The sequence below is a fragment of the Pleurodeles waltl genome, chromosome 10 (genome assembly GCF_031143425.1).
Source record: "Pleurodeles waltl isolate 20211129_DDA chromosome 10, aPleWal1.hap1.20221129, whole genome shotgun sequence".
NCBI classification, from domain to species: domain Eukaryota; kingdom Metazoa; phylum Chordata; class Amphibia; order Caudata; family Salamandridae; genus Pleurodeles; species Pleurodeles waltl.
In genome coordinates, this window is record NC_090449.1 from 629,101,218 (window position 1) to 629,113,782 (window position 12,565).

At 44.0% G+C, this 12,565-nt stretch overlaps 1 protein-coding gene across 11 annotated transcripts in view; it reads right to left on the reverse strand.

The window, feature by feature from the left end:
• Positions 1 to 12,565, reverse strand: part of KMT2C (lysine methyltransferase 2C) — a 1,516,687-nt gene that overhangs the window by 933,474 nt on the left and 570,648 nt on the right. For all 11 annotated transcript variants that reach the window (XM_069211124.1, XM_069211114.1, XM_069211120.1 and 8 more), the window contains 2 exons: positions 10,248 to 10,352; positions 2,325 to 2,506 (listed from right to left, as the gene is read on the reverse strand). In XM_069211124.1, coding sequence (XP_069067225.1) covers positions 2,325 to 2,506; positions 10,248 to 10,352 — 287 coding nt within the window. The remainder of the gene's footprint in view (positions 1 to 2,324; positions 2,507 to 10,247; positions 10,353 to 12,565) is intronic.

Sequence of the window (12,565 nt, forward strand, 5' to 3'; positions counted from 1 at the left end):
ACCCAGAGAATCAACAGTGTAATCCTCCCATGGGTCCTCTTGTGCCCATGGTTCATATGGTGTCATATGGGTCTAAACGGTGGCAAGGGCTCCCTACCCCATGCGCTGAGTACAGTGACTCCTCCAGAGATTGCACAAGAGGGGTTGATATAAGAGGCAGAAGAAATGGTGGCCTAGGTGGTGATGGAGGAGTTTGGCTGATGCACCTTGTATTTCCTATGCTTCTAGGGGGGTGGTGGATCAAAAGTAATCTCCTGCTCCTATGTTTTTATGGTTTTAGTTGTTGGTGCCATTTCTTAAACATCTTTTGACTTAGAAGGTTGAAAATGGAGTTTCAGACTCTAAGGCCAGCTTGGCTCCATGCCTGAAGGCAGAGAGGGTCTCGGCTCCGAAGTTTCTCTCTGGTGCTGACCAGGGCTCAAAAGCAGTGGTGGTCTGATTGAATGTCTTTGTACTCCAAGTACAGAAAACTGGCTTTTATGGTGAACGTGATCACCCTTGGCTCGAGGCTGCTGTTCTGTGTCAAGGTAAACATCAGAGGTCACAGTACTTATGGTATGTGAATTCCCCATGTTGTTCTTCCTCGGACTCTAAGGAGAATTCTGCCTTAAAGTTCAGAGGTACGTGGGCAATATCTTGTTCCTATGACCCGGGTTTTCCTTCCTGCCCTGTCATGAAGTCTTGCTCCCCAAAAATAATCAGGGATATCTGGTTTCTGATGCGGCATTTTTTAGGGGCCCATCTGCATTCTCATCAATGTTGAAGGATCTTTTTGGGATGGTAGGCCAGGCAGAACACATGGTATTTTTGGGTTCCAGGGAGAGATGAAGAGGTAGCGGTGGTCAGGCCACGAGTATATGGAGTGGCTCTTTGGACAATACTAAAAAGGAGTCCTTTCCATCATTCCAATGACATTCTCCTTGAGGAAGCTCAAAAGAAAGGGAAAAATTATTGAAGACAGAACAAAGCCCTTAACTATCAGGTACCGAGGGACCTGGGCAACCCCTACTGTTACTAGTGTTGAATAATCAGGAAAACAAACGGACCGCTCTCCATCAAAGTATTTTCCAAAGCAGACGGGTGAAAAAGATGCAAGGAAAGGCCTGGCGAACTGCACTGTTTACACAACACAGAGCCCCTTGAATACACGTTCAGAAACCAAAGGCGGCAAAAAACAACTTAATAATGGAGTGGTTGGAATGCACATCGCCAATGAAGGGAGGAGTTGTGAATCTTGTGACTCAAAAGACTTCTTTGAAGAACAACAAGCTGCAAATGTTCGAGCCCAACGCTGGATGGCAGGCGTAAGCAGAGCACATGTCCTGTGAATGAAGGTAGAGTAAGCGCAAGCTGAAGCATCAGTGTCACTCTGCAGATGCCACATACAAATGTTGTTGGAATCAGACATCAACATTTGACAACTGTGACGTGCTTGGAACCCGAGACCTTGGGACACATTAGACCTTGTGCACATCATAAACGTTATTTTTCAAGAATCAGGGGAAAACAAAGAGCTTCAAACACTAAGTCATGGAAAAACTGGCACCTCAGAGGAGCTACTGTTACAGATCTGTGTGGCACTAGGGGCTAATAATGAAGAGGAATCTGAGGGAAAAAGCATCTATCAAAAACGTAAGTCACAGATCTCTTGTGGTACAGTTCCATTACAGGTCAAAACCTAACATTTGCTAGAACGACTGCCGGCCTACTGAAAAGTAAGTTAACTCAATGGGGAGGGTACACAAGCATTTGGAGCAACATATTCATCCTTCACAGAAAAAAATCCACAATGTATGTCGGCTACACCAGATTTATGTATAATTGATTCTGATCTCTTAGGCTACCACTGGAGCGTTGAATGAGTAATGGCAGCTTTAAGAACAACAAAAAAGGGTTTGAAGGATTTCACCTTTAGAGACATGCCATGAAGATCAAGCACCGCTCTTTAGAAGCCATCTTTGAAATTAAAATGTGAACAACTGTAGACAAGAATTTTAGGAATAAGATTTCTTACAAGGAGTGCTAAAAGGAGTTGGCCAAACTAGATGGAAATAAGGACTTGTGAAATTTTGACAACAATGAAAAGTTAATATTGTATGACCACTGCAGTAGTGGCACTTGCTCAACCCTCACAGTATATGTTAAAGGGGTTAGTAGGAGAGAGGCTGAAAAAATTGCGTATTTTGAGAAAAGAACAAAAAAATAATATATATATATATCAGTGCTCGCTTCTATGCTTGGAGAGCCATAACAATACTGACAAAGAGAGCAAGCAAACAAATACTGAGTAAATAGAAGGGAGATGGATTTAAGCAGATACCTACCATTTGCACTTCCACCCCCCTTTGGGGACAGTTTGCAAAGGTGGATCCAGGCAGTATGTGTGATAGCTGATGTCACAATCATCGCAAAGTAGTAGCCGTCCTGGGTCTGTAGCCTTACCGCAAGCTTCACACACTGTGCACTCCAAACACCTCCACCCTTTCTTCAGTATTACTTTAGTGAGCTGCAGTTTAAGATATCCAGTTAGTCCACATGCACCATTATTAAAATCACTACATTGGTTACTGATACACTGGAGATTTGAATCTCACAATAGAACTGTTTCATTTTTAAAAAGAATATTCATGCTACCATTGTTTAGCATATACTAGGTTTTATAATTGCAACAGACATTCAACTCTAAACATAGATGGCGCTTTATGCAGAAGGTAAGGAAAATGTTACATACCAGTAGACATCTGTCTGTGGCATGTAGTGCTATAGATTCACATGCTGTGCTTAAGCTCCTCATCTAGTGTTGGGCTCGGGTGGTACAACTTGTTTTTCTTCAAAGAATCTTTTCCAGTCACGGGATCGAGTGACGACTCCTCTCAGTAATAGCACGTGTGGGCCTCAAGTCCTTTGTTAGATTTTTCCCGCAGGCAGGAGAGTAAAGTAGTGTGAAAAGAGTAAGAAAAAAAGGATGTCCATGCAATGTAAATACATATGTACAATACTTACATGTAATTTTAATTGCAACGGCCACAGGCATCCAGGGAGGACGCATGTAAATATACAGCACTACATGCCACGAACTGATGTCTACTGGTGAGTAACATTTTCCGTTCAAAGGTATGTGTAGTAATGGTTTGAAAAAGTGTTATAAGTACTGCTTGGCCAACATTAGCTTGTTGGATTGCAAATACGTCTATACAATAGGGCTTGGTAAAGGTATGTGGTGTAGACCATGTAGCTGCTTTACAAATACATGCTATAGGTATGATTCCGAAAAAATGCCATTGAATAACCCTTCTTTCTAGTATAGTGTGCTCTAGGGGTGACACGTAACTGACATTTTGCTCTGGCATAGCAAGTCTGAATGCATTCAACTATCCACCTATACCTTTCCCTGTTTCTGATATAGGGTTTCCTTTGTGGGGTATTGAGAAAGCCACAAAAAGTTGTTTTGTTTTCCCAAACTGTTTGGTTCTATATATGAGGTACACGAGGGCTCTTAACATCAAGGGAGTGTAAAGCCCTTTCTGCCACAGAATCTGACTGGGAAAAAAAAATTGTAATTCAATTAGATGGTTAAAGTGGAATTTTGAAACAACCTTTGGCAGAAATGTAGGGTTAGTTCTGAGAACAACTTTATCTTTGTGAATCTTGAAGAAAGGTTATTCCAATGTTAAAGCCTGGAGCTCACTGACACATCTAAGGGAAGTGATGGCCACAAGAAAAGCTACTTTCCGTGACAGGCGCTGTAAGGGACATGCATGTAGTGGCTCAAAAGGGGACCCATTAGTCTTGTGAGAACAATGTTAAGGTTCCAGGAGGGTGCATGAGGGACCCTTGGTGGAATGATTCTTTTAAGTCCTTTCATAAATACTTTTATGATTGGAACCCTAAATAAAGAGGTATACTGTCTGTTTTGAAGATATGCAGCTATAGCTGCTAAATTAAGTCTAATAAATGTGTACGTTAAGTTAGCTTTTTGTAAATGCAGTAGGTAACAGATCATTTCTTGGACCAACGGCTTGAAAGGATCAATATTTTTTATTTGGCAATGCAGACAAAGCATTTCCACTTCGGGGAGTAACATTGTCCTGTTGTAGGTCTACACGCCTCCTTAAGAATATCCATACACTCTTGGGGTAATTTTAAGAATCTAAATTCTATGACCTCAGGAGCCATATTGCTAGGTTGAGTGACTTGGGGTCTGGCTGGTGCATTTCAAATCAAATCAAATCATTAACATTTATAAAGCGCGCTACTCACCCGTGCGGGTCTCAAGGCGCTAGGGGGGAAAGGGGGGGTTATCGCTGCTCGAACAGCCAAGTCTTTAGGAGTCTCCGGAAAGCGGAGTGGTCCTGGGTGGTCCTGAGGCTGGTGGGGAGGGAGTTCCAGGTCTTGGCCGCCAGGAAGGAGAAAGATCTCCCACCCGCCGTGGAGCGGCGGGTGCGAGGGACGGCAGCAAGTGCGAGGCCAGCGGAGCGGAGGGGGCGGGTGGGGACGTAGAAGCTGAGGCGTCTGTTGAGGTATTCCGGTCCCTTGTTGTGGAGGGCTTTGTGTGCGTGGGTGAGAAGACGGAAGGTGATCCTTTTGCTGACTGGGAGCCAATGCAGGTGTCTCAGGTGTGCGGAGATGTGGCTGTTGCGGGGTACGTCGAGGATGAGGCGGGCCGAGGCGTTTTGGATGCGTTGCAGGCGGTTTTGGAGTTTGGCGGTGGTCCCGGCGTAGAGGGTATTGCCGTAGTCCAGGCGACTCGTGACAAGGGCGTGGGTCACGGTTTTTCTGGTGTCGGCGGGGATCCAGCGGAAGATCTTGCGGAGCATGCGGAGAGTGAGGAAGCAGGCGGAGGACACGGCGTTGACTTGCTTGGTCATGGTGAGAAGAGGGTCCAAGATGAAGCCGAGGTTGCGGGCGTGGTCTGCGGGGGTCGGTGCGGTGCCGAGGGCCGTGGGCCACCAGGAGTCGTCCCAGGCGGACGGGGTGTTGCCGAGGATGAGGACTTCCGTTTTTTCAGAGTTCAGCTTTAGGCGGCTGAGCCTCATCCAATCTGCGACGTCCTTCATACCCTCTTGTAGGTTGGTCTTGGCGCTGGCGGGGTCCTTGGTGAGGGAGAGTACAAGTTGGGTGTCGTCGGCGTAGGAGGTGATGATGATGTCGTGCTTGCGTACGATGTCGGCGAGGGGGCTCATGTAGACATTGAAGAGTGTCGGGCTGAGCGATGAGCCTTGAGGTACGCCGCAGATGATCTTGGTGGGTTCTGAGCGAAACGGAGGGAGGTAAACTCTTTGGGAGCGGTTAGCGAGGAAGGAGGCGATCCAGTCCAGGGCCTGGCCTTGGATCCCGGTGGAGCGTAGGCGGGTGATTAGGGTGCGGTGACAGACGGTGTCAAAGGCAGCCGAGAGGTCGAGGAGAATGAGGGCGACTGTTTCACCGTTGTCCATCAGGGTTCTGATGTCGTCTGTGACTGAGATGAGGGCGGTTTCCGTGCTGTGGTTGGTTCGGAATCCGGTTTGTGAAGGGTCGAGCAGGTTGTTGTCTTCCAGGAAGGTGGTCAGCTGTTTGTTGACGGTCTTTTCTATTACCTTGGCTGGGAAAGGTAGAAGAGAGATGGGGCGGAAGTTTTTCAGGTCGCTTGGGTCAGCCGTAGGTTTCTTTAGTAGGGCGTTGACTTCAGTGCCCTTGATTCTGTGTGTTAGAAGGTCCGGCCTGTTGGGAAGCTTGAAGGTTGTCCGGGTTTCCGACCTAGAAACAGAATGAGTGGGAGAGGTGGAAAAGCGTAAGCAAATATCCTTGACCAGTTCATCCACAGAGCATTGGCCTTTGGACTGAGTGTACCTGGATGCAAAGTTTTAGCTTTTTGCATTTTGAGCTGTGGAGAAGAGGTCTATTTGAGCTGCCCCCCATTTGTGAAGAAGTGATGAAGGACTTGAGAGTGGCGTTCCCATTCATAGACTTGTTGCAGCATCCTGCTGAGCAGGTCTGCAAATTGATTGACCACTCCTGAGAGATACTGCTCTATTTTGTGAATGTAGTGATGAAGTGCTCATTTCCATATTGTTTGCGTCAAGTGGGAGAGCTGGGATGAATGTGTCTCCCCCTGTTTTTGCAGATAGTACATGGCAGTCATGTTGTCTGTCTGTACTAGCTCTACTTTGGTGTTGCAAGTGTGTAAGGAATGCCTTCACTGTTACGAAAACTGCTTGAAGCTCCAAGCAGTTGATGGGTAAGGATTGGTGAGTAATATGCCAAAGACCTTGCACTTTGAGGTTGGAGAGATGAGCTCCCCAACCTATGTGAGATGCATCTGTGGTGAGATTGACATGAGTTTCAGGGTCTAGGAACGGTCGTCCTTACATAAGGTTGGTGGTGTTCCACCACTGCAGAGTGAGGAGTCTGGTGGTCCAACAACACTAGATCCTCCAATTGACCCTGTGCCTCGGACCACAGACGAGAGAGACATTGTTGAAGGGGAAGCATGTGAAGTCTGGCAGGAGGTATAATGGCAATACAGGATGCCATCATGCATAGGAGGTGCATAAATGTTTTCACTGTGTATGAATGGTCTCTGTTAGTTGAGAGATTAATGAGTAAAAGGTTTGTACCCGTGCTGAGCAGGGGATCGCTAGACCCAATTGTGTATTGAGAACTGCCCCTAGATAAGGTTGTATCTGGAGAGGTTGAAGATGTAATTTGAGGTAATTGATTGTGAATTCTAACGTGTGTAGGAGACGGAATGTGAGTTGAGTGTGTTGGTGACATTGTTGAAGTGTGCTGGCTTTGATAAGGCAGTTGTCCAAGTAAGTGAAGTCATAAATGTGTTGTCTTCTGAGGTGTGTGGCAACCACTGCAAGCCATTTGGTGAATGCTCTGGGAGCGGTTGTGACCCCAAAAGGTAATACCTTGAATTGATAATGTATTCCTGCAACTACGAATCTGAGGTATTTGCAGTGTGCTGGAAGAATAGGATGGTGAAAATATGCATCCTTTAGCTCTAATGCAGTCATAAAACCACCTTGTTGAAGAAAAGGAATGACATCTTGAAGAGTGACCATATGGAAATGTTATGAGTGAATGCATGTGTTTAAGGCTCCGAGATCAAGAATTGGTCTGAGAGATCCGTCTTTTTTCATGATACGAAAGTACAGGGAGTATACTCCAGTGCATTGATGCTTTAATGGCACTGGCTCTATGCCCCCCTTGAGCAGAAGAAACTGTACTGCCTCTTTGAGAAGTGTGAGATTTTCTTCTGAAAGTTTGTGATTGCAAGAGGGAATGTTTGGGGGAAGGGAAATGAGTTCCGGATAGTAACCATTTTGGATAATGCAAAGAAACCATTGGTTGCTGGCGGTGTCTGACCATTGTAGGTAAAAAAAAAAAATAGTTTAATTCTTCCGCCTGCTGGAGTGGTGTGTGGCAGTGGAAGCTATAGAGAGTCACTGTTTAGCAGAAGAGGTGGAGCCTCTAAAGGTGGACGGCCTGCCTCTGCCTTTATTGTTGTGTCCTCTGCAGGAATACCTCTATAAAAACCTTGTGTATACAATTGAGAGGATGTTTTAGCTTGTGTGGCAGACTGGTGCGTAGAGGATGACTTAAACCCACTTGTGAAAGCTGTGTGTCAAAAAGTACCATGCTGTGCTGTGAGACTTGGATGGCCCCCATTGCTTTAGCAGTTTTTTAAAATCTTTTTTGAGCTTTTCTAACGTTCTGTCTGCTTGTGGGTCAAAAAGGTGCACCTTATCAAAGAGCATGTTTAAGTCTGCCTGTTGAATCTCTAGCTTAAATCAAGAGCATCTGTGCCAAGCACAAACTCTAATAATGACACTGGTATTAACGCATGCAGCATCAACGCATACCTGATGAAATTGTTTGTTATGATTTGCCCTTCTGCTACAATGTCAGCCCCCCTTTATTGATGCTCGAGGGAGGTACTGCAGGAGCTCTTCCATGGCATCCCAGTGCGCCCTGTCATACCATGCTAGAAGAGCCTGTGTGTTCACAATGCACCAATGGCTGGTTGCTTCAGCTGCCACCCTTCCTGCCTCACCTGATTTTGTTTACTTTCTTCATCAGGAGGGGTGCGTATCTTGTGTAGATTGGCTATTGGCTCTTTTGTGTGCTGTAGATGTGACAATAGAATCTGGTGGAATGTGTGCCTTTATAAAACAGGATCTGTGGGTGCAGCCGTATATTTTTTATCAACTCGAGGAGCGATAACTTATGCTCAAACTAGTTCCTTAAAGATCTCATCAGCATGCCAAAGCATGCCTGGGAGCATTGGCAAGAATTGACTGTGTTGTTACCAGGGTGTCAAATGAGAACTATTCCTCAATAGGATCTGTGTGCATTGTCACATTATGAAATTCTGCCGCCCTAGCTATGATTTGATATGTGGTGGAATCCTCAGGTGGTGATGGTCTGGCTGGGTAGATAGCCGAATCAATAGGTATAATAGGCTCCGGATCATATGTATCCCATGCATCTGGGTCGTCTAGGGTATCCCCTAAATCCTGAGTCTCATGTGGGGGTGAACTTGATGGTGTAAACTCTGTGTTTGGTGGTGGTGATGGAGGTGGAGAGGAGGAAGGAGAAGGCTGAGGAAAAGATGCTGTCTTTTTTTTGGTAGCCTTTTTTTTTTTTTAAGAGGTAGAGAGGTATCAAGTGCCTCCCAGAAAGGAAATTTTCTATTTATAGGGACAGGGGGTGATGCAAGAATGCAACCTGTTCTCCCTTGAATTAAAGTTGGCGTTATTGAAAAACTGACTCCACTGGTGAAGACTGGTAAAAGACTGTCCGGATTCTGCTCAAGTGGAAACAATCTTTTAAAGTTTTATTCGGCTCCGAATTTATTTGACGGTGCTGAATGTCGGCACTGAAGCAGTGGAGGCCAGTTTTTTTGTCGGCACTGAAGTGGTCGGTACCAAAACAGGGAGCCCAGCTGGTCGAGTTGGTGCCAAGGTAGGTTTTGAGGCCGATGATCAATTTTAACTTCAGATTTTTTTCATAGCCGAACCAAAGGGTGGGAGACCCGAAACACTTTCTCAAATCCGACCATGTCCGGAAGGCAGTGGCTGACCACTGACCTCTTTAGTTGTGAGTTTTATAGTCTTGGTCGTGGGTACAGGGGCCTTTGTACTCACGGTATACGACGACTGCAGCTCCTGGCTCTCTATGTCGGACTGAACGTCCGAGTCGGAATCTTGGATCGAAAAAGCCTCTTCTTGTCGATCCCCTCCTGTGCATGCTCTTCCCCAAAAATTCCCGTGTGTTGTCTGAAGTCCGAGACTCCATCGAGTTGATGGGCTCTTCTGATGTGAAGTGTCTTTTTGTACTGAAACAACAGACAAGCGTCACAGGTTTTGCTTGTTGTGGGCAGGGGAGAGAGACAAATTACACACCTGGTGTTGATCTGTGTGGGAACTTTGAATGACATTGAGGGCATAATCGAAATGGAGTCCGTTCCATCAGGTATGCAAAACAGCAAGGTGTGTTATGTGAGATGTAGGCCCGAAGAGGGGCGCAACGCTCCGAAGGGCAGAAAGGCGGTACAGAGACTGAAGATCAAAATGAAATTACCATATAGGAAAGAACGCAATCGAAAACAATACCGTCGCTGAAAGGGAGATGGAGAGAAACCGGTTTAGGACTGTATCAAGCTCAGAACACTGAGTGAGAGGAACACACGTTCGAACCAAAGACTGCAGGGAGAAAACAATATAACAAAGGACTCGATGCCCATGTGCACACGATCCTGTGACTCGAAAAGATTCTTCGAAGAAAAACAAGTTGTACCACTCTGAGCCAAACACTAGATGGTGAGCTTATGCAGGGTATGTGCATCCACAGCTACATATGCCATCAAACCTGTTATATTGTTCTATTTGATAATCAATAAAGTTTAAAACAAAATATCTAGAGAGCAATGGATGGAAGGGTTCAGTACAAGTCAATGAGCTTATTTTTAACGTAAGTATAAAATCATTCAAGCCGTCATACATTTATAAAAGTGATGCTTCGTCTTCTGCAGGAACTTTGAAAATTATGCCTGTTTTTGGCAGTTGTGTAAAATACAGTTTCACTTAAAATTAAATGCTGTGGATGTTCTGTTCAACAGGCAAGAGAAAGCATTCCCACAATCAAATCAAAAGACATCCACCAAAGACTGAAATCAAGGCCTGTATTAGTGTAAAGATTTCTTCACGCACTGGAATTAACAGGTGCATACAAAGGTCTCTAAAATGATGTAAAATGCTCACCTTTATATTGACACAGAAAGGATGGTAACACTGACCACACTGTGAGCAGGCGAGCAAACGTCCCTCCGCACCCTGGCCAAAACTGCCACAAACTACACACATGTCCTTTAATTTTAGAAAAAAATAAACAATCAATTAAGACAATATTAGTAAATGACCCTCCAACCTCTTCACATTGCCCCATATAATTTGTTGAAATTAAGCATCTGTTTCAAGAAAAGTATCATTGTAAATTGCATAATTGAAGGCAAGTTCACTTTATATTGTGCATATCTATTTGCAACATTGAGACTAATAGCCAACCGGTGCTGCAATTGGCTACAATGAAAGAGTTATAATTGAAAATGAGTTCAAACACATTTTCTTATCTTGCACAACTTCTCTAACAGATTACCTAATTTACTTCAAAACCCATGCCAGAAGTGTTAATCAAAGGCTGTACCAGGATTCAAAGCTGCATCAATTAAATCACTTCTGAGATGTACACTCTTACAAGTTTCAGCCCATTTGATGTCAGGTTTTTTTTCTCAAATGCTAGGAAGCTAGCACATCACATAAGGCAGAAAAGACCGGTTTATTTGACTTGTCCAACTTCCTTATCAGAAGCATGACTGACTTTAATGTTTTCAGTCACTCTCAACCTTTTGAGAATTCAGTAAAAAACGAAACTGAGTGATACTGAATGCATTTAGAGTGTATTGCCACAGACGTCAATGGAAATTAAATAATATCAACAATGGTAATCCCATTCAATTCACTGTGAATCATTTTGCTGGTTTGAAGAGGCAAGATGAGTCCAAGGTAGTGAATGAGCTCTAAATGAGGGTGAGTTGAAAAGTAAGTCACATCTCGATCAGGCCATAAGCTTCGTAAGATAGCTCCAAAACCAGACATCATGGGTCTGTTATCTGAAATACACTCAACCTTTAAAAGCTGATGTCAACACAGATCTGACCACAAGCTGAATTTTAGAAGAAAAAACAGAATAGGAAGGTACAAAACACACACTGGAGGTTTCACAAAGTAAATTAACTTCACAGTGTCAATGCTTACATTATTTCTAGTATAATGTTTATTTCAGCCTTGCTAAACCTTACAATCATCAGTAATGCAAAAAAGTACATTTTCAAATCTAATAGCATGTGGTTACAATGGACACAAGTTAAAACTTAAATTCTGGCTGAAGATAAAAAAATGAACAAAAAAGATAGCTCCAAAACCAGACATCATGGGTCTGTTATCTGAAATACACTCAACCTTTAAAAGCTGATGTCAACACAGATCTGACCACAAGCTGAATTTTAGAAGAAAAAACAGAATAGGAAGGTACAAAACACACACTGGAGGTTTCACAAAGTAAATTAACTTCAGTGTCAATGCTTACATTATTTCTAGTATAATGTTTATTTCAGCCTTGCTAAACCTTACAATCATCAGTAATGCAAAAAAGTACATTTTCAAATCTAATAGCATGTGGTTACAATGGACACAAGTTAAAACTTAAATTCTGGCTGAAGATAAAAAAATGAACAAAAAAATCATAGGGTCAAGCCAAAATCATGACAGACACAGCATGAAACCCAGCAGGAACCTATACTATCCTTAATGCTTTAAGATTGTCCATGTCCCTCCATCACTGAATGCCATTGCTCCTGGCTTCACTTGAAATGTATTCCTCTAACAGACAGTAGGTACAGAACAGCACCATTATCCCATGCATGTGAGCTAGAAAATGATGGTAGTAGCCATCCACGCAATACCGCATCCATGTATGTATGGCTAATCTTAGCACTTACAACAGACAGCTAAAGCTATTACTAGAAGCCATGACCAAAGTTCTAGAATAAAACTGAAACATTTCTCACATGCTTAAAGCTTTATTATGCATGCTTAACTAAACTGTATCAGGATAGATATGTATTTTCTTTTTAGGTCAAGCCTAGGCAGCTCATGTGCTGGCTCTTGAGACGTGCTGTATTCAGTCTGTCGACTTACAGCCAGCGCACTGGCTTTTTATTGGTAATTTGGACTGATTTCTAGTGGGTAATCCTTCTTTGACCTGCCTTTTCATTGTTTGTTAACGCCCAGGGAGCAGCACTGAACTACTGCTATCCTTCCTCTTTGGTGCATATGGCTCTGTGTCAGGGAGTATTGTTTCTTTTTTTTCTTTAATTCCTGTTGGGACTTGGGTTCCAACTGGCGCGTCCGAGGAGCAAGTACAATGCTTTATCTCAGCGCCACAGCGCTCTGCCAAAATAAGCCTTCCTGTTCCCCAGCAAGCGCGGATCTTCATCTCAGCACACCCACCGCTCTGCTGA